This window comes from Morone saxatilis, unplaced genomic scaffold, assembly GCF_004916995.1.
Source record: "Morone saxatilis isolate NCDOM2014 unplaced genomic scaffold, NCSU_SB_2.0 Contig23, whole genome shotgun sequence".
NCBI lineage: Eukaryota > Metazoa > Chordata > Actinopteri > Moronidae > Morone > Morone saxatilis.
The window spans coordinates 13,331,993-13,354,836 of NW_023339796.1; the positions used below are offsets into that span (position 1 = coordinate 13,331,993).

Genomic DNA, 22,844 nt, shown 5'->3' on the forward strand with positions numbered 1-22,844 from the left:
GGACTATCAGTCTCAAAAAGATGTGTTCAGTTCCTTTTTATCATTGCATTTATACATATATACACTAGACTTTAAAACTGTGAAATCTCATTTACCTCACAAATCCTGATAAATTCTAATTCATTGTAAGCACTAACTTCCATGCCCTCCATGTGTTTGCTAGGATGGGACCCAGGCTGATCCTGAAATAAATAGTGGAATATTCAGACATTCAAAGGATATGTTCTGAGCACCACAACATCTGTAGTGCCAGTGCATGTTAAAAAGTGGGTAACTATAGAGGACTATAGTCATGGAGGCTGAATACATTATGCTGGAATCCTGAAAGTGGTTGCACCAAATGAGACTGCAGGAAGAAGGAAATTATTAATAAAATGCTAGGCTACCAAAATCCTATAAGAGATAGAAAGAGAAAGTGATATACACTGTATACTGTACATATATACAGTTTCAATTCTATTTTTTTTCCAGAGTATCGAGGGGCAGCATCTGACCTCTCTGACTGATTTGCACCCACACTGTTTCTTAAGGCAAGACACGATAGGCAAAAACATCCTTTTGTAAAATCCTTTGACTTTAACATTTCAACAAAATGAAACAAGAAATTTAAACCTGGCTTCATCCAGTGTTTACATTTCTGTTCTGGAAAAATACATATTTGATTAGATAATGCATAATTTGTATATGTAAACATACAATTTCAGAAAACTTGCAATCTAAAAGTTATTGAAAGTATATTGAAGTAATCAGCTGGGGAAGTTTTCATGGAGATATGCATTAGTTAATTTATTTACCCTTTATATTATCCCTTCATTTATGTAATTTTTGGATCGTTGACTCTTCACACTAGGCTTCTCACAATGCTGCTTTTCATAATTGCATAACTGTAGGAGAAGATAAATACTGAGTCAAAAGCCATAGCTAATTCAACAATTTTCACAGTCTTAGGATTACTCGACTCTATAAAACACTGGGTTTTCAGCTTTTAAAACACATAATATAAAATACATAATCACACACACACGCAAGTCACAACAGCAATTCTAAAATCTGACAATGGGAAGTCTCCAGTATCAATGCAGATACAAAATCATTAACTTTTCTGAAAATTATCTGTCTCTCAAGCTTCAAAGCCCCCAGCATCTATAAACAGAATGAGCTGGTCAGTTCACACAGAACTGCACTGAATTGTATATAAAAATTGTGTGGTTTGATGTCCAGTCCTGTCATACACACACAGCAGAGTGCAGAAACAGCTGTTTAAGTTTGTGTTATATAATATTTGTGTTAGGCATGGGCGGATTAAAATTTAGCTTTTATAAATCAGTTTCACTAAACGAATAATGTCACCTGCTTAACTTTTGCGATTAAATGTCCTTTGTCTGAATGAAATAATACTTTAAAAGATAATTTAACAATAAGAAAATCCATTTTCCTGAAAAAATAAATCACTTCACAAATATCACTATGTCACTCAGTCACAAGGTTGAAAATGACATTTTTCTTTTTATATTTTGTCAAGAAACCTTTTTTCCTCAAGCATAGTTTCAAATAACCTTTTACATCTATCGGTTTGCTTCAGTGGTGTAGCTCATATATCCCAATGAAAAGTTTTGGGCATGTTCCTTGAGCATCAGCCTCTTGATTTTCATCTTGTCTGACTGTTCAAGGTTAAACTTAATAATGTGTGTAACTACGTCTAATTTGCAGTAGCATATCTTAGTAGCCAGGTGGCGCTGTGGCATCACCACATGCCTGAACACAGCGGTAAATCAAGTGTTGTTTGGCACCACAGGATGTGTTTTCACTCAATGCTGGGAAGCGGCAGTGCTTTACCAACAGGCGTGCTTTCCTCATGCTGCACACACAAAGAGAAAAGCAACACAAATATATTATTAACACAAATGCTGTGTGTCAACGCACTTTTCCAGCAGCTTCCTGACAACACCTCATGAATCCAATTGACATCTGAGCAACCCATGGGACTTTAACCATCTTCTGTGACCTGAAACGATCCATAATGACCTCTGACCCCTGACCTTCTCAGTTGTCATGTTGCTCTTGGAGTTCAGCTGGGAGTGGCTGGAGCTCTGGAGGGAGCTGCTGAACTTGTCATTTTGTCTATTTGGGAGGACAAAAGACAAGGACAGTCAACTTGGTTAAGTCCTTGAGGGGAACTGCTGCACTAAAATGAGAGACTGCGTGTATCTCATCTTAGTTGTGCTTAATTGTAAGATATTTGCGAGAAGCAGTGAAGCAGCAGTAAACAGTGACATTTCATAATGGGAAAAGTTCTGTGATTAAAAAACCTGGAAAATTAGTAGACCCAAGCAAAAGCTTCATTAAGGTTCCTGTGGTCTCTGTGGCATTCACAGCATTTACAGTGAATTTTGCATCAGTTTCAGGGTAACCGCCTTCTCTGGCTTAAGAATGGTTGTGTGATCAGAGTTTATGTGGTCTCTACAGAGTATTTGACACTGTATTGCAGTGACTTGAGAATTTAATATTCATCCTGCTGTCTTCATGCCAAAAAGCAAAATCTTTCCAGTGGGCCAAAATGCAAAATAGCATGTACCTGCATGTGGCTGCTGTGACAAAGGTTTGTTGTATTCAGTATGTAATATGCACTATGCATGTCATAGATTTTTGTTAGCATACAAGAAATATGTACTGTACTTGTTCAACCTTTGACTCTGGAATGACACTGACAAATAAACCTCATTATAGTTTTTTTTAAAGGGTAATACTTACTTTTACTTCCCTAGTTATCCATGACAGCCTTGATCTGTCTCACCACCATTCACAATTCCATTACATTTTTTTCAGCTTTCAGCTACTCTTCCATTTCCTCTGTAAAATAAATTGTGGTTGAACACTGCAGGATACCTCAGCAGCACACTCAAAAATCAAGCTTTTTTGGAATATAAATGTTGTCCCCTTTTCCAGTGTAAACTACAAACTCAAAATCTTCTTATAATTTGAATGTAGTATGGAATCGGGACACAATGCTTGTGTAATTCTTTGATAACAGTTGAACTGCAGTTCCCAGCAGAACTGTGGGGATCTCCTTGGAAGAAGTAGAGGAACTTTTGGTGTACAATTTGCACTTCTCTGCTTCCCATACTACTTATACAGTGGGAACAATGCACCAAAAATGAACATACTGCTACTTCATAAGAATTATAAAGCATAATTTCTTTATCAGGAGAGATCTGTATATCTTTTTTTTATGTTGATTAAAAAAGATTTCATTAAATAGATTATTTCAAACATCTTACCACTGTTTTGTATTACCATTTCTTCCTTATGAGCACATGATAAAGATGCTGTCATTGTGGAAGATGCAAAACCTTTTAGGAATGGGAGTGCTGGGGGACTCAGGTAAAACTTACACACACAGAAACACACACACATGAATATTCGACAGTCCATCCATCAAGCCCTCAATGAGCTGAGGATCTGGGGAGTGTGGTCTAAATGAGAAATCATTGACTAGGAAACTGTGTGGTAATGGGGTCTGCTTCTGATTGGATAAGGAGATTGAACCAAGAACAGAGAAATGGCTGAGAGCCACCTGCATTTATGTGGTAGGGGTGTAGACTAAAAATGAGAGCACAAAATAGGAGAAAAAGGCAGACACAGAAAAATGCAGAGTAAAACAGTGAGAGAGATGGAACTGGAACTGTTAATTGCTTTTCTCACTTGTGCTCATGGTTTCTAACCACATAACACAAAACACTGATTAACAATTAGTAATGGTCAACGCTGAGTGATAGCGATAGTGATTTTCAGACTGTGTATGACATTGGTAATTACTAATATAACACACATTGTGTCTGCAGCACATGGTTTTGACATTTAGGATTTGACATGGGCTTTGTTGCATTTTTGTGTGCACGTGTGCATGTGCGCCCTATCATCGAGCCTGCAACAGGCCGATAATACTCTGAGCATCACCTGGCAGCAATGTTTATTGATCTGGTGATCACGCTGGGAGAAAAGATTGCTTTCAAAGGTCAATGTTAATATCAGAAGGTCGACGTGTTAACTCGCGCTATTGTTTGTTTGCATGTGTGCAATAATGGATAATTGTTGTGTAGATGTGTGTATGTGTTAAATGAGGTCATTATCTAAATAATAAATGTCCAAGTGCATTGTTGTCCCACAGCCAAGTATCATTTTACACTTTCAGTCATCCAAGCAAAAAGCTTTGAGCACCGCTGTAATGACATTTATTGATGGCTCATGCATCTTTGCATGAATCCTTTTGTTCTATTTCTGCTGTCACAGCCACCATCACATCAGGTACCATTTAGGCCATGTGTGTATGCATTAAATATGTGTATGTGACTACATGTGTCATACTAATGCAGTGTGATAGAAACTGAGGTGCATTTTTTAAATTGGAAATAGTGACCTTGCGGTGTAGAATAAAATCACAAATTGGAAAACTAAACATGAAATACGAAATCACAACAATGAATTCAAAAAACAAAATGCAATCTCAAACTACAACACTCAGCTGGCAGAGCAATTAATGAGAAAAGACTATCCAAAATCGCAAAGCAAAACAAACAGAACTTTAATTACAATGAATCAGTCTCAGATAATGAAATGAATTAGACTTAAAGCGATATACACACTGAGGCTTTGAGTAATAAGGCTCCAACTTCTGCACAACAACCTCTACTGTTACTAATCTGTGTCCCTGTGTTGTTGTTGTTGAATTTTCAGATTTTAGGTATTCAGCATTCAACTGCATCAATAATATGAGCATTTGCTGCAGTGGTTCAAGCAAATGTCATTTATTTTTCAACTGTTTATTTGATAGATTATTCACCGTTCCACTGTATGCATTTATTTTAATTTACATTTGACCTTGGTTTGTAATGTTAACCATTTGCAATCACCACAAAAGGCAACTTCCATACATGTTGTTCCCTCAGTAATAACCCCAAAGCTGCATATTTAAATTTGTGTCAGATAGGGGCAATGATAAAAATTTTAAATCCTTTTTTTTGCTCTTTTTAATAATGTCTTAAACTGTAGTAAGTGTATATGTTAGTATATATGTAGTAAGAATAAAGATGTTAATACTTTGTTTAACAATAATGAGAAGATTATCACCTTTAAAGGAATATTACACTATTACTAAATCTACTGTACTGTACTGTGTTTTACATTTTTATGATAATAATTGTCCTTGTCCAACTCCTTCCAACATTCTCTTGTACCACCTAGTTAAAATGATGGTCTGAATAAACATTTCAGTAGACTAGTGAGTTCAACTGTCAGTAGGTAGGTACACTCAACCACTGGGCTGAAACCCAACTGAAGTGCTTCACTCTTTGTATTCAAATGTAGCCCTAGAGTTTCATTTGCAGGGTTTTGCAGAGGTCAGCCTATGACAGGGGATCAGTGTATGGCAGACAGAGGGCAGATTGATTTGACCCCCGTTTTTCTCTCTCTCTCTGTTTCTCTGTCTCTCTCTCTATCTCTCTCTCTCTCCACTGCCAGATGTTTATCCCATTTAGCATGACGGACCCAGGGATGTGGGCTGTGTGTGCGTTCTGTCCATACGTGGCTCCACAAAGCACTGGCCCTGACTGAGGCTGACTGAGGTTGATAGATTGTACTCAACTATCTGTCACGGGCCAGGGAGGGAAGAAAAAGACAGGTCGGAGGAGACGCAGAGGGATGCATTTTGATGATGTCCCTGTGAAACAACAAGCAACTAGATGGGGAACGAGTGGGGTAGGCTGTCACTGGGAGCTGACATAAAGTGATGAGCTGTCAGGCTAGTTTTGTTTTTCCTCATTAACAAGTCCACCTCCTGAATGTTGCTTTTGTAGCCAGAAAACTACTTTATGAGCCTCTCCACTCGACCAGCCCATGATAACAAAAAAAACAATTTACTAAGTGTCAAATGTTGTTGTTGTTAAGGAACCTCTTCAGAAGGAGGTGGAAAAGGTTGCTGCATAAATTGAAAGGTGTATTACACCTGAGGGAGCTGAGGCCACTTGGTTAATACGAAACTTTCTTAAATGCTGCAAGTGAATAGGTGAATGAACAAGAACCCCATTAACCTCATCTGTGATTAGAGATCCCTAATCACAAGTAAATGAATGCATCCTAATCACCACGGTCATCAAGAAAAATAATTAATCAGTGAATTGTTATAGTGTTCATGAATTTGATAGTGCTGGATTTTATGTGATTATTTGTGTTTTTACACCACTTTTGGGCTGGTGGCACCTTTTGAGAGATGGATTGATGTGCTCACTGCTAGAACATTGTCTGCAGCAGAAACCCCTATGGCAGCTGACAGAGCATGGAGTGACTGAGGAGGGGGATGCACCAATCTATTATCCATCATTCTGTGTTCATGTCAGCCGCACCGCTCATGCACAGTGTGCGAACACGTGCACACACGCGCGCACAAGAGTAAATACAAGTAGGAACATATAGCCCCTTGCACACAAATTCACTGTCAATCTCTGTTTCCCATACACACACATGCATACACACATGCACACACTTGTAGAAGAGCAAGCTATAATGATGCTCTTACTCATTCAACGCTGAGCAGAATCTCTTTGTGCTGTTGTGATTAATGGTAACTAAAGGGCTTGAATCTTGAATAGAATGAATGTGAGCTAACGACTTATTAATCAAACTGCAATACTTAAAACAAATAATGCTTTCACTGCATCTCAGCGAGGAGAAATGGAGTGTAATCTCTCCTCTTTCTCTCTCACTTTCCCACGCAAAAAACATAAACATTTATTAAATATTTTGTTTGTATGCATACAGGTTTCTTCCTGTCTGTTTGCATTAGATTTCTGCTGCAGTTTCCACTTTTCTACAGAAGTGTCTTTCCGTGTCTCGCTCCGTATCAGAGAAGTGCAAGGAATGTCTCTGAAGTGTCTGTGTGCTGATAGCAGGGGACAGGTACCATCAGTCTTGGCATCATTGGCAGATTAATGGGAGTGCTGTATTTAGCTCCTGCCTTGTATCCCTGTCTGACCTACTGTCAGAGTCGTTCTACTCTCGAAACTCAAATAACCCTCTTATTTCATATATGTAGACATTTGGTTGAATGTGACTGACTAGTAGACAGTGAGAATATTTCACAGCTGTATCTGCATTTTTTAGTCCACTTAAGAAGATTGTCTTTGGAGTTATATTTTGTAGTGAAACTTTTGTGCTGCCCTTTGCCTGTGCAGGCTTTAAAAAATACATTTTGAGGCAAACTTAACCATGCATCCCCTCACAATGAACCTATTTTCCATCGCCTCTCTTGAGCCGTGACCCAGAAAGTACGGCCGTAGATGGAACTCACTACTGAGTCCTGACCCTCTATTTGGGGAACACTGGTCCAGAGCACATCTGTATTCAGCCCTGCCTCTGTACTCATATTGTCAATGGCCAGTGCCCAGACTCCTGAAGATGGATGAAGCTAAAGCCCAGCCTAATAACCAGTCTATCCCCCGAGGGTGGGTGTAGCACTGCACTCCTCTGTCACCTGGGTCCCTGCACTGTCTCTATATTGACTTAGGCATTTCATTTTCATGCATTCATATTCATCACCAGACAAACCTTCCATGGTCGCTGGGAAACATCTCTCTCATTGCTGCGTCTGTTTCTGCCTTTCTCATTCTGTACCATTAAAATCATCCAGCTCTTTTATGTGTGTACATCTTCTTATGCACTTCTGTATCACATATCTAAATAATGAGTGTGCGTCTGATTTAACATTGCTCTCTTCGCCTTCTCATCCTAAAAGGTCTTCCTTGTGTATGACAGGTACTCTTTTGTTCTCAGTGTTGTTGTCAGTGCACAGAACAAACCACACATTATTTTGTATTTCCTGCCTGACTCTATTGAAAAATAGAACAACTGTGTTTTTTTTCCAGCTACCAAACTGGAATCAGGAAACAGACAGAGAGGAGAAATGTAAAGGTCATGGCACATTGGCCATGGAGAGGTAGACGCTGGTTGGATGTTTACAGGTCAAAAGCGCAATAACTTTGGGGTCAAATCACAGAATGCAGGGAATGGAAAAACATTTAATCAAACACAAGTCAGAGAGAATACCCCACTCAGAGAGGTTGCTTGAATCTGGCCTTGAATGGAGAAATAGAGAAGTGGAGGAATGAAGAAAACAAAATCGAGCTGGGATGCTGCTCTTGCAAGCTTAACCACACAGACAAAATCAGGCCACAGAGAGAATGAGAGGCTCTCTACAACGTGTTTGGGCTCAGTATTGGTATTGGGTTGAGGCTCTTGAGCTGAAGTAGGCAAGTGCTTGTGGGGCTTTGTGTGGATCATTATCAGAGTGCTGTGTGGGTGAGCAACTGCACGCACATTTGTGTTATTGTATGCAAGCGCTTGTCTGTGTGTGCATTGTAAGAGAGGATGTGCTACAGCAGCCTCACTATTGTTCCTACCTCCCCTCATACTCTTCCTTCCTCCCCCCACCCCCAGGGTGTGGACAGGAAACAGGGACAGATTGCTCTGTGCTGCTCTTGTATTTGGAGATGACCTGTGGAGTCATAGGTGATGATGATTGGTGAAAAATAAGGCCAGGTGGCTATCATAGGCTTACATAGCAGCCAGCACCAGGGGCCATGCTGTGCTGTGCCATGTCACACTATAGCGCCACTCCTCACCACACCATTAAAAATGACAAATGCTCTCATCAACTGCTTTCCCAAGTTAGCAACCGCTGCCTGATGCTCCTGAAGCACTGTGTCTGCCCCAGTTCATCTGCCGGCCTTTGCCACAGTTGGAACAACCATTTATTAAGTGTGAGTCACTTTTCATTTACAATGTGTTTGATTTTTGTCATTGCAAAGGTTAGGAGTTGAATTGCAAAGGGGAACAAAGGATAGATGTGAAAACAGTTTAGGCTTTTTAGGAAAAGAGCTGCACACTTAAGAGTGAAGTGTGGTCTCTTTAAGATCCACACGTACTAACTGTGCAATAAAATATAGGCGTCCATTTTATAAGCTACATAATATTTTGAAAACCCTACTGTTCAACCCATTCATTAAGTCCATAAAAAGTAAAGCAGGTAAAAAGTATCTGGGCCAGTGTGCTGTGAAAGGACAGCTCTGAAGTATTAGGCCATCCAGTGGCCCCGGGTATAACCAGGCCTACTCAGGCTGTAGATTAACAACTCCATCCCAATTCTTCAACTCCAGGGACTTCAGGGGGGAGACATATCTAGCCCAAGACAGGTGTATGGTTCTGGGCTACAGGGCGGCAACTGCCCGCTTCCTCGGCTGAGGCAGACCTCGGTCCTCTGTGTCCCTTCAGGGAAAAGCCCATTGTGTGTACCATCTGTTGCAGCACACGCTCACACAAAAGGGGTGACGGGGGGCAAAGGGAGGGAGCTGATGTGTGATGCCTGTTTAATATCATTAGGAGGTGCAGTTGAATTTGCTAAATCTATTAAAGAACATTCTCATTGCAAATGGGGTTTACACTGAATGTGAGAATAATGGGAGAGTGAGGCTGCCAGACCACGTATCAGGCTACTTCAGGCTTTAAAAAAAAAAAAAAAGAATGGTTAGCAACTTAAACGGTTGGGTTGGGGTGGGGGAGTTGGCAAACAAACTGTCAGGCTGTTGTTTAGTAATGAAAATAGAGTGAAAGACCTTGCTCAGCTGGCTTTTGGGAGTCTTAATTGTGCAGGACATCCTTGTAATTTTTATAAATGAATTTTTAATGTCATAAGTCAGGATAAAATTTATTGTAGCACACACTTTCAACAAGGGGAAAGTGAGCAAGCCTTTTGGGACATCACAGAGCCTGCTATACTGTTCAACAGCAGCATTATTTTGAACCAGTCTCACAGAGCACTGAGCAAGTATGCAGCCCGTTTAGATCCTCTCCCATGGGAGACGGCTTGGCTCGAATGTGTGCTTGGGGGTTGCAGTAGTTGCAGTCACCCGAGTGGTGGCGATATTTCCCTTTAGTGAAGCGGACGCGGCTTCAAATAGGTCAAGGAAAAGTTTTGTGTTTTGACAATGCGAGGTGGGCGGAGCGGCGGTCTGGTGATTGGTTAGTGAGTTTCAGCTCGCAGTCGGTGATTGGCCCTGGCGCTCTAATGGGGCTGTGAGCAGGCAATGTCGCCCCCCCTCCCCCTTACCACCACCACCACCACTCTCCTCCACCACCTTCTCCTCCCCTACTCCTCCCCCCCTGCTCCTCGCACCCCTCAGCCCCTACACTCCGTTCTTCCCCTGTGCTGATTGTCACACATTGTTTACTACCGCTTGAGATGTGACTCACAACACAGGCTATCTGCTGGAGTACCGCTCTGACAACTGAGGGATTCTTTTTGACGCGCGCCGTGCGTCTTTGGTTATTTGGGGACCGGCTGTGGAGACTACCCTTCTGCCATGACAGTGGATTTGTTTGCGCTTTTATGCGTGCTGGTCGTCACATCTTCTGCGATGGAAGGTAAATAAGAGAGTGGGGATTGTACTTTGTTGTAGATGTGGTGGAAGTGCTCCTTTTTTCCCGAGACGCGCGGTGTGTGGGGATGCTTGCAGCGGGGTTTTCTTCTGTTGGCCAGCGCTGCGCCTCTGACATAGGGGATACAGGGATGTCATACACGTGGATCGCAGCAGATCGCCGTGGTTATCCCTTTATTCCGGAGCGGCAGACCTCCCGCTTCGCCGGTTGTCACTGCTGTCACCCGTCCGTGTGTAGAACGATGCTCGGTGTGATTTAAAATTTATTTAATAGCGCACGTTCCGTATGTTTTAGTTCATTACTGGCTGTGCGCTTAGAAATCAGTTATTCTCACTCTTAAGTCTTCCTCCGTTCTGTAAGCCCGGAGTGCGAGGCAGGAGAAGTCTCTTCTGTAAAGTGCGTTATTGTAAGATTCTCATCATCCCTAGAGAAATTAGTTGATCGGTGGGAAAACGAAGACTACATTGTAAGTGCCTGTCAAACCTCCGAGGATTAGTGTCACGTTTTTTCATTAAATTGTACATATAAAATACTATTACTACGAACCCCTGAGCATCATTCTGTGGCATTTTGGAATTGCAAACTCTCATAGATCGCGGATATCACGGTCACAGTCCCCATGTAACCTGGATTTTATGCTTTTATACTACATTTTTCTTTTTTTAGTTTTGCAAATCTGTTAAAGAAAGAAAACAAACTGCTACTGCCTCTCCTTTTTTTTCTCAGTGTCCCTGTATTTTTTCTCCTCTTCCATCTCCATTCCCTCCTCTCTGGCTTTGTCTTTCTGCATTTCCTCCTCTATCCTCTTTTCTTTCTCTCTCACACACACACTTCTGGACAAGGGTAGTGCCACTAAAAGCTAATATCTCCTCAGTTAAACATGTTTTTCATTTCCGCTGTGGGACCCTGGGGACCGAACACTGTGCTTGTAGCCTCAGACCTTGGCTGCTGGATGGATATACCAGCAGTGTCATGGGTATATAGTGTCTTCTCTCATTTTATTGTCCAGTAGCTCATCCTCTCCAATAAAAAAACACACAGGAACACTCCAGCTTCTCATGGCTGTCTGTAGACACTGCCCAAAATCATAAATAAGTAAACTAGAAGCACAAATAAAATTAGTTTGCTCACATGCAGCTTTTCTCTTTAATCATTTACAACTCTGCTCCTGGACTGCTTCCAGTCCAGGCTGTGCTCTGTAATTCGGCATTGGCTTTCTTGTTTGTGCTCATCAGATTTCAACACAGCTATGGATACCGAGGCCCAAATTGCTACCTCTGCGAGGATGGATATTTTGAGGTTCAAATGTTTACCCAGTGTGAAGTGACAGCAGAAATGTCAATTCAGATAGATGAGGGGAGGAAGAGAGGGAGGAGGGAAATTTTCCCAGCAAGAAAAAAGGGGTTTGAGATTTCTTCTGTAAAAGATAGGATGAGAGAAAAACAGATGGGCTGGGAGGTGGCCCCTAGTTACCTCGGTAACAAGGATGAAAGTGATTTCCTTGTTTGGGTTGCTAATTGAAAGGAGGTTGTCCCATGGGCAGGTTAAAATCTTCACTGATCTGAACTCCAATCTGTTGCTCTTTCATTTTTTTATGTGTGTGTGTGTGTGTGTGTGAGAGAGATTGAAGCCATTGACCACATTATCCCTGCCTCTCCTCTCGCCCTTAATCTGATTACGAGTCTAAATCAGCCGATAATCACAAAGTGTCAAAGATCCGTGTGCATGTGTGTGTCTGGGTGTGTTTGTAACTTAGAGTGAGTAGCCCCCCTGACCATATGGACACATATGGCCATGGCTGAATTTAATGAATTATTTGACATCCTTACACATGCATACACTCACAGTAAACACCACTCACATCATTGATGAACTGATGAACTGTGGGAGGAAAATCATAGGAAGGAAATACTCCTAAGTATGGATGGATAGATGGGAGACGGATGATCATTACAGAAAAATGAGATGGAGAGTTGAAGCTTGAGTATGCAGCGGCGCGTGTGTTACAGTGTAAAGGTGTGCGTTTGTGTGTCTAAATTAAGCACAATAAAGAACCAAAGCAGTTTAATTGAGTGTAAAGTTGAATACAGAACTTTGAATTTGTTGGATTTAAACTCTATACACGCTACCCAGCGCACACACACGCACACAATCCCGCACACATGAAGACATGATATCTGCAAACAGAAATGCATTTGCCGACAAGTTATTGAAGGAGCAGTCAGACCTGAAGCAAAGGGCTAACAGAGAGGAGAGCAAAGACGGAGATTTGCATACCATTAGAAAAAGAAGCATGTGCAGTGCCCTGTTTCTACCTCATTTGTCTTCTCTTATCCGCACTTCGTCTCCTCTCCCATCCTCGCACTTCTCTGCACGGGGCGGTTCGTTATCAGCGACCGTCCGCCGCCCCATTTCTTATCTACTCTGTCTTGCCCCATACGATTCTTTCACCAATCTTCCCAATTCTTTGTCTCCCTTCTTTCCTCCTCCGCTCGCTCTCTCTCTGTGGTGTGCGGACGGTTCTTGCCAACAGCAGCAGTAATTCTCCCCTACTTACAGAGCCATTGCTTATTTCTGTTTGCCCTTAAACCAATTAGGCTTAGATAAGCCCGCTCATTTAACGGCCTGGAACTGGGTGGTGGAGAGAAGAGGAACGGAGGGAGGAGGGATGAAACAGCAGTTAAAAGATAGACAGGGACCGAGGGAGATAAGGAAAAAAGATGAGAGAGATGGAAGGACAGTGGTCAGTGAGTTTGAGAAAAGATACAGTACGCATGCTTTACAAAAGAGTATCCTGCAATTGAACAAAGCTGTGGAAGCAAACGAACACCGGGCCGTCTCTGTGGATGCTGTGTTAAGTACCTGTTCTATACTCAGGGGCCAAGTGGTTGGAATGGAGAATATTGCAGCTGAATAAACAATATATGATCGCCTAAGCATCAAATAATAGTTATGGAGGTCGAAAACCTCACACTGTTGATATACATTAATCAGCAGTGTTAGTGGCATATTGATAAGAAAGGTTAGAGGACAAGTTGAAGGAGAAGTTCCAGCCCCTGTGTCAGCAAGTAACTGGCCTGCTAAAGTGTTGTTGAACAAGACTCGGGTCCGGGGGCATTGTCTTCTTGCTGACCCACTGCTCTGACCTCACTGTGGAGAGCAGTCAGAATCTGCCTCTTATCGCATTTTGATTGAATCTTTATTTCTAATCAGAGCAGCCAAGATATTGGAGTTGGGTGACTTTGATTACAGTAGTATTCCTGCAAAGCTACCTACACATTAGCTGCACCCTGATTGGAGCCCTCTCTGGGCTGTTATTGGTCATTGTTTCGCATTTTTGAAGTAGAAAAGCATGTTGGCTGTGATTTAATCCAAAATCAGTGTAAGGCAAAAAAGTAAGCCAGTAGTTGTAAAGTCATGGTTCATTTGATATCTTATACACCTAGTTAAAATTTTGGTCACATCATCTAAACACACTGCAGGTTGCCAGGTTTGTTGAACATGTATCTGGTCAGGCTCAAATGATTCTCAATAGTTTCACAGACTTAAATCTAGTAGTGAAACCTGTGCTCGTAGTGCTATAGACTGGCTTTGCAAGGTTACAGCAGTATTGAGTTAAGAACTCTCTACTACTCGATGGTGTAAATTGTTCGTGCGTGTGAGCTCACCAGCTGTGCAGGGGAGACAGCCTGTGAAAAGAGTCCTGTTGAGTCTCTAATGGATGTGAATGCAAGATTGCGCCTTTCCTCTGCTCTCTCATTTCGAATGGTTAGAAAAGAAAAGAATGAAAATGTAAGCGCAACATAGGCCTGTGGATTGAGGTGGTAGGACATGAAGCATTGTGTGTGTGTGACAGAGAGAGAAAGAGAGAGAGAGAGGGAGAGAGTGCTCACATGAGTGTACAAGTGTATTTTGGCCAGGGGCACTACTACTGACCTGGGACCACCTTAAGTAGAATTCAATTTTCCACTCGTTTTGTACTGCGTTGTGTGTATTGTACATTTGGGTGCCTGTATCGTCAGTAGAGTGCTAAAGCCATTATGGCTGGCAGGGGCAGCAGACATGGCCTCATCCCATAATGGAGGCTTTATTTTGCCCACAGTGAAAAGACTACTCGGTGTTAAGGTGCGCTTACGCGGCCTAGTCAGCTATGACGACCCCCAGTGCAGACCCCTGCCTGCAGCTCATGTACCTGCAGTGCTCTGAATGGGTTGTACTGCCTTACTTTGAAAGTATTGTGCTTGCATGCAGGCAACGTGGAAAGTATCTGTGGTCTGTGCAGGTTTTTTTTTCCTTCATGATATGGTTTTCACATATTGCAGTCTCCTCTATAGTGGGTATTTTCTCTAGACCAATATGATCACTGGCTTCTCACTCCTCTCTGTTTCTCTCTCTCATCTTCTCTTCTCTCTTTCTGTCGTCGCAAACACATTCGTTCTCAACTCCTTTTCTCTCTCATCGATTATCTCTGTCTCTCTCACATACATGCAGACTTAATGCATACGGACATAGAGTCCCCCTCACAGCTCACCTTACCCCAGAGACATCTGAGCCTTGGGAAGGCCAGATGGTGGATGCAGGTTGGGGGCTGGTATGCATGTGCGCATTTTTGTGTACGTCTGACTGTGAGAATGAGCGGTATCAAGGGAGAGTGGAGAGAGGAGGAGAGCAGTATGCGTTATACTGCATGTTTGTGTATATTTGTGTGTCCTGTTCAATTCTATTCCAGACTTGGGATCTTGTTTTCTTTCTCCCACCTTGCGGATATTTCATGTTCTTTACTACGTCTTCCCGTGTCCACACATTCCTGTGCCCGGAGATTTGCCGCAGAGATGCTATCAGCAGTGTTAGGTTCCACCCCGTCTTGCATCGTGCTTGGCCCTTATCAGAGCAGGTGGCTGACTGTGGAACGATGGCTAAGGCCTTATCTGTGCAATCTCGGGGATAAGCAGACCAACTGCATCAGTAACATACGAAACACATTAGAGTACCGGAGTGAAAGCGGTGACGCTCGTGACACAGTTCAACCTCGAACTGTGTGAGTCATCTGTTTCCTGGTAAAGCTAGTCCTCTCAAATGGCAGACACACAACATGGACACAGATGCACACACCCACAGACATACTCACCAAGGCTTCATGCACCCAACAGCACAAACTTAGAGATAACTCTCCAAAGCCACACCTAGTGGAAAATGGCAATGCTAGTAATTGATTGGACCCAGCTTCCCTACCACTCAAGGATGGTGGTGTGAAAAATGTGCTTTTCTCATTATTTTCCTGTCTTTCAGGATTTTTTCCCTCCATTATCACCTGTCCTAGAGATTGGGTGACAGTTGTTCAGTCAGCAGGAAAGGAGAGCCTCTTCGATATTTGTTGAGTTGAGAGGTGAGAAGAGAAAGCATTGATTATTGAGTCTTATTTCCCACTGTTCACGCAGCCTGGTTCCTGGGGCCTCTATGCTTCCAGCTCCATATCCACCGTTCCTCTTCCACCCCAGGGCCTCTTTTGCCCCTGTCCATCCCAACCCCTCCCTACATCAGCTCCAGCCTTTCCGGATCCACAAAGGCCTGTTGTTGACTTGACTTCCTGGCCGTTTCTTCTTGCCTGCTAGATTGTTCTTTTTTTCAATAAATTTTAATTAAATCGGAGAGTAGTTGCAAGCTACACCCGCTTCTTTCCCCACTCCTCCTCTCTCGAACCTTCCTGCCTGGAAGTAATTGGTTGTTTCTACACCCCACCCCCTGCCCCCCAAACACACACACAGATTTTTTTTTTAGTTAAAAACAGATGCATTTATGAAACATTATAGGGTTTACCATAAGGAAAAAAAGTGAAATATGAGTTTGTCGTTCTGAAGACGTAATAGATGCAACATTGGCAGGAACAGGAAGAGGGTAAAGAGACTGTTGGGGTTGTAGGCTTGTAGGAACAAAGAGCTTCATTTATGATTGTTATAATGAGATCTGTTTTTGAGTCAGGCCCAGAATGATTTAATTTGACTTTTAAGCCCTAAGGCTCAAGCTTAAGGGCTGCAAGGCTGCGGGGCAAAGGTTGACTAAGGAGTTGGAGGAGGCAGGTATAGTTGTGCAGTGTTTTGTGTGATTGTGACTTTCAATGCGTGGGAAACTTTTTAAAGTCTACAATCAAACTGATAAGAATATCAATTTAGCTCACTGTGCACACTTGATAAATACCCATTACAAACTCTCTGCGTATCATTGTGTTTACACAGCAAATCCCTTGCCTCTTAAGTCTAAATGTACAATATATGAAGTTGCTACTGCACAGAAAAAAAAACAACAACTTTGCAGTACTTTTTTGCATTTTAAGTGAATCAGCAGCCCAGAGGATGCTGTGTCTCCAGCGCTCAGAGGAATTAAAGGCAGAACGTTAATAGGGCTGAAATTACGGATGGTGGTGGAAGCTGCTCTACTTCTGATTAAATAAAAGCCAGCTCCTCCACAGGCTGTTTCTCATAGGGACTGACAAGCACACACACACACACAAGCACATACGTGAGTGTGCAAGAGCCCCAGCACGCACACAGCCATACACACACATAGCTTTGATGTGTGGAAAGGAAATGAGTAGAGACGGAGGGCTAAGGGCTTGGGCCTGGGGCCTGTCCCATTATTAATGAGTAAGAGCCAGTGCTTCTCCCAGGTTCAGGACATGTGGACATATTTCACCATTCGCCTGCCCTTCTCCTCACCATAAATGTAATCTCTTATTAAGCATTTGGTTTTTGGCAAGAGAGGGGCAGATAGAGAGAAATTGTGCATGAATATTTGTGTCTGACCGTGTGTCTCTGTGTTAGCATGAGAAATGAAAATTTTGTGGTGGAGAGAAATGAAGTGCCTGCGCAGTGCAAAATGGAATGCCAGCTTCTGAGAGGGACACTGATGGGCCAATAAGTAGCAGTGGTGGGAGGACAGTTTTCACCCTGCATAACACTGAATCCCTCTGCCAGGCAAATTTCTGCCTGCCCTGTGCTGTCCACTTCTCTAGCTGGATAAGAAGAGAGCTTTTTGGAGGTAATTAACTATTGATTTGAAGCACAGAGGGTAATGGGAAATGAGTGGACAGCATCTCGATCTACCGCCAGTCGGCAGGCTGGCTAGAGTACAACTAGAAAACTGACGGGGTGAAAGAAGCATTTCCCTAAAAGAGCCAAAGTCAAAGGTGGTTTATTTGGCTTTTAAGTTCTGTTCAGTGTATATATAGGCGAAGAGAATATATCAGGAAAAAGAACGATAGGAATCTAGCCATCGGGATGTCCAGGTTGTGACGATCAGATTCCGTTATCTAATATTGAGTACCACTGAATATATCTTTTTCCAGTTTTCATATTTCTTATATTCCTATTGATAACTGACCTCTCCTTCATGAATAGTTATGACCATAAGGGCCAATGGGACTCATTTTAATGTAATGCAGCCTGAGGTCACATCACAACCAAACACTCTGAAGTCATAAATCTTGCCCAATATTATTGAACATGTACTTTTAGAAGATGCAGTCGAGAAGAAACATCCTACATAGAGATGGTGTAATATTCCTTCCACTGTGTTGTCCTTCTACAGCTATATGTGCTGTTCTTTTAGTTAGAGGCGAGCTAGAGGACAAGGATTAGGACTCATTTGTGCAAGAGAACAGAGGCGAAGAGGGACAAAGATATGGAGGGGAGAGAGGGATAGGCCTGTATCTGCCTACGATCTTATTTGCACTAATGAGGAGGCTGGTGGTTCTGGCTGCTAACCCCTAAGCACATCCAGCCCTTTAGAGTGTGTACGCCTGCGTGTATCTTTGTGAGAGTACATGTCTGTGGGGAGTGGGATTTGCTGTTTTATGAAAATCTCAGCGATAATGAATGATGTGGAGAAGATTGTTTGGTGCAGTGAGTCAGGATAGTGTGTGTACTTGCTGTTGGTGTGAGCTTGTTTGTTGAGGTTGTTGCTAAATCTATGAAGGTTGTCCTGATACTAGTTAGCAAAGGAGTCCCAGTAATACACTCCTAACCCAAACCTGTTCTGTAATGGGGCTCACTGAACAGTATAAAATTTGTGCCCCTCTCCAATTGTTCCCTCCCTCCTCATCCCTTATTCCTATGAAGTCTTTCCCCTCCCTGCTTTCTCCCAAGGCTGGGAATTTAAAGCGGCATGCCTTTGATGTGAGCTTCACACACTGTTAGACACCCAGTCATCAGATTGACACTGATGTCGGGGCGGAGTCGGCCCATTTCTGAGAGCTGGGGAAATGAACTGCTGGAATATACGGTACACAAATATGGTATGCAGTCAGGTAGTTTTAAATAAAGTAAAGTGGAATGTGGACGTGAATGAACAGATGTGGTCGTTCAGATGCACAAATTTCCCCACCGTGGCCATGCTTGCACTCAGCTGATGATATGTCAAGATGACAAACGTTCTCAGTAAACTGAGATGAACATAATTGTACAGTGGTTTTCCTGTCTGTGTTTTACAAGTGTGTAACGTCAGTTTTAGAAGAAAATTTGACAGTATCAAAAGATACATCCTTGACATATAAGTGATGTGAGATTATTAATGTATAATATCCACTGCTGGCCTCTTTTATTATAAATTCTCTATCTAAATGCACACCAGTGCAGCCTTGGATCTCTACTTCATGCTCAGTAAATGATAAATTATTTCTAAAGGCCTATCTTGACAGGACGTATGTGATGTGTGTATGCATGTGAGGGTATATTGTGCTTAAAATCAATTCTTACAAATTATCACATAGATTGCATTTGTGTATGTCTGGTTCTATTGTGTTTAAAGACAGTCTTAGTTAATCTTGTTTTTGTGAGTATGCCATGTGCTGTAATATCCATTATCATTGTAGTATTTCAAGGTATGGAGTCAAGCCATGCCAACATTTTCAAGTTTCACATAAAAATTACGAGTTTAAGAATTAATTAATGTAACAATTACTGGCTGGCGCCAACACTTTGTCTCATCATGATGTCTAACACAACCGTTGTCCGTAAAACATGGTTGATTAATAATTTAATCAAAACATTGCAAGGCTCTAGTAATGCATGGCTTAAGTGTTTAATTTAATAATTAAATTAAATCACTGATATTACATTTTTGTTCACTCCGGCAATTTGTGAGATGTTAAAGCCCCCCCTAACATTGTTGATATTTCACTTCCTGAACGAGACTGATCTCTTAGGTTGGGGTCTTGGATATCTTTCTGTTGCTTTTATGCCATTTCACTATTAATATACCTACATTTGAATGAATCACATTACTCAGTTCCTCCCAACCCTTTCAAGTGAATATATCATGTTCTAACCTGCATTAAGTTCAATACTGACTGTGCAATACCAATCACAAAACGGCTATCCTGACAAAAGCAGCTGGCCAAGCAGAGTCATGCAGGGATTTGTTGTAGTGTGACAGTCTCCCAGGCTTTTGTACTCCATGCCAAGGTTTAAGTCTAACCTTCCTCTGACAACACTAAACAGGTTAAGGCGATGAAGCAACGATGTGTTTGTATATCTTCAAAAGCTGTGCGTGAGTGAGTTAGGCCACTGTGATTTGCAGATTCACGCCCGTATTTGTTCTTCTTCTTTTCTTGTTTTTTTACCATCTAATGAAATCATGAGAAATGTGTGTGTGTGTGTGTGTGTCTCTGACTGTGTATTGATACTGTCAGCTTTCTTTCATAGTATGTGTGTGTGTTGATGACTCCCCTCTTTGTAAGCGAATAAAGGGGCTCTATTAAAATCTTCACAGCCCACCTGGTGCCAGCCGTGTTTATGCTATTTTCAAGGTTCAAAAATGTTCTTTTAATTCTCAAACAATCCCCAAATACACCATCCATTTTCCATTTTCATAAAGACTACTCGAGACATGGACTTACCTAACCCAAGGTGAAACAGAGAGACATGTGTGTAATGCTGTCTTCATGTGATGGTTATAACTCCTGACAAGGTCACTGTGTGAATCCATGAGTGTGTATGTGCGAGCTTGTATAAAAAAAATCACTCAATCGCTTGCTCTAAAAGGGCTTTCCGACACCTGGCAATGATTGGTTGAAAGAGGACACTTTCTTTCAGCTATTATTGACAGTTGAAAATGTGGAAAAACTGTGGAGAGTGACTTGCATTTCCGCATATGTTCTCAATCAATTTAAGGCTCAGGTAATGCTTTGAAATTCTACTTTCTTTGATAAACATCATGCGGCAGCTTCTAAAAGAAAAAGCATGATGGATGATCAGTGCATCTGAAAAAGCGGAAAAGACAAAAAGCAAACAAGAATCCGCTCTCTTTCTCTCTCTCTCTCTGTCTGTCGCCTTGGCTCTGAAGATTGATTGTGAATCGTCCAGGACGTATGAGCGTTGCGATCATATCATGGATCACAGCATGGGGAGGGAATGACAGATGTCGTAAGCGTCCTCTGTTTATTTGAGAGGCGAGTGTGTGTCTGATGGATTGGGTGCGTTTGGTGGATGCAAGGATGATTTGTCATCTCGTATGTCTCTTTGTGTTTTTGTAAACATTTAACGGGTAAAGGGTTTGTCCCATGTAGAACTATTTCTCCCAAAGTTAGCAAGTAGAACTATTAAACAAATATATCACTTCAAGGACATGTATAATTTAAGTAATAAAATAGAATAGAATTACTATTCTCTGGCCCTTCTGTATTGTAATTTTCTCTCCCTTAGCAGAGATTATTTTAACAGAGCAATTATCAAAATTCAGTTATATTACATGAACGTTCTTTACAGATTTAATAGCACTCAAAGAAATGGGGCACCTCACTGGGGTGATGTGTGGTAAGGGGGCCATTGAATAAGGGGTTAAGTGTGTTTCAGTCAAGGTCATTTTGAGTGGCATATGTATCCTATTTATGAGGCCCCGAAACTACTGAGCAGTGTAGACATGAAACCGTGTTGACAGGCCTGCTCCACTGTAATCGCTACAGTCACACTGGAGATTACTCCACCAAAAAGACACACACACAAACACACAGGGTCCTCTGTGTGAGCTGTACAGTAGATCGGGTCATTAGTATGGGCAACCATTTCTACACTAACAGCTCCTGATTGCTTTGCCTTTCACATCGTGGTGACATCAGCACATTGCTAATTGACAGATAATTGCCAATAATCACGAGATGGATCAGTGAAAGTGCAATTAAAGCAGCTCGGTGCAGCATGCCAGTTCCTTTAAGAAATCTGGACTGATCTGTTTGCCCTCGTTTAGTAGAGCAGGTTAATCAAATAGGTTTTTGAAAGAACACTTTTGGAAGCGGCTACCAATTCCAATGTTGGAATTTCATTCAAATTTTGGTAATTTATTTTCTAGAATTGCAGATGTCTTATGGAAATGTTTAGGATGTTCCCCTTGTAACGTGTATTACAATGTTTGCTGCTGCCTCTGTGAGAGATAACAGCCAGGCGCTTGTAATGGGATCCTGTCTGTTGGGAGAAGATGGAGGAAATCGCTGGGAGCAGGAATGCACTCGTTCGTTTGGGTCAGCGAAGGAAGTGTCGGTGTGTGTTTGCGTGTGTGTCCAAAACTGTGTTTGCTCAGCGATAGAAAAACTGAAATGTGATATGAATATCCTCTCCATTCTTCCATGAAAGTACCTGAAAATACCCCTGAAAGGGCCCCATTTAGGCTCGCTCCCAGACAATACAGTACAATGCCCTGATGACAGGCTAACTGGGGGAGGAAATAGCCCTGCTCGAGCCAACATAATAGCGGAATATTCTGGAAGTCACAGGAGGGATTTATGGAAGCAAATAGTCTTTTTCTAACATTCAGTGGAGCAGTGTGTGTGGCATATTTGTGTGTCTGTGTGGAGTATGTGTGTGTGTCTGACATGCTGACCCTCTTTGCTGTATGTACACCAAATTCTGTGATGTGCAAGATGTGTGAATTGGAGCCTTGCCTAGCCCGTCAATCAGATGAAGAGATCATTAGAGGTGTCACACTCAAATCTCTCATCTCTCTAATCAGCTGTCATACTAACAACACCAGCTTCTACATGTGCCTGTGCCCAGCTGCCAAATACGAGTTCATGAGCTGAAGCTGAATACACAAAGGAAGTGACAACTTAGACGTTTTTCTTGTGAATTTTGTTCAGGTGTCATACCTATCACTGAACACCACTTGGTTGTCTTCCCATGATCCTCTAGTGGGCAGCATATGACTCCATCTTGGGGTCCATATGGGCCCTATGTAGGAGCCATGCTGCTCTCTAACAGTGGGGGAATGGCAATTAGCACTACATTTGCTGAGGATGGCATTGAACCAGAGACCTGTCACCTCTGCTTCACAGCTCTGTCTTTGAAGACATGCATGTGTATGTGTGTGCATGC

At 42.2% G+C, this 22,844-nt stretch overlaps 1 protein-coding gene across 1 annotated transcript in view; it reads left to right on the forward strand.

Moving 5' to 3' along the window:
* Positions 1–10,213: 10,213 nt before the first annotated feature.
* The window catches only part of LOC118334507 (ephrin type-B receptor 1-B-like), a gene marked incomplete in the record, with an annotated part of 144,761 nt that continues 132,130 nt past the window's right edge, over positions 10,214–22,844 (forward strand). The window contains 1 exon segment of the mRNA XM_035670429.1: positions 10,214–10,470. Within this exon segment, the coding sequence (XP_035526322.1) occupies positions 10,410–10,470 (61 nt within the window).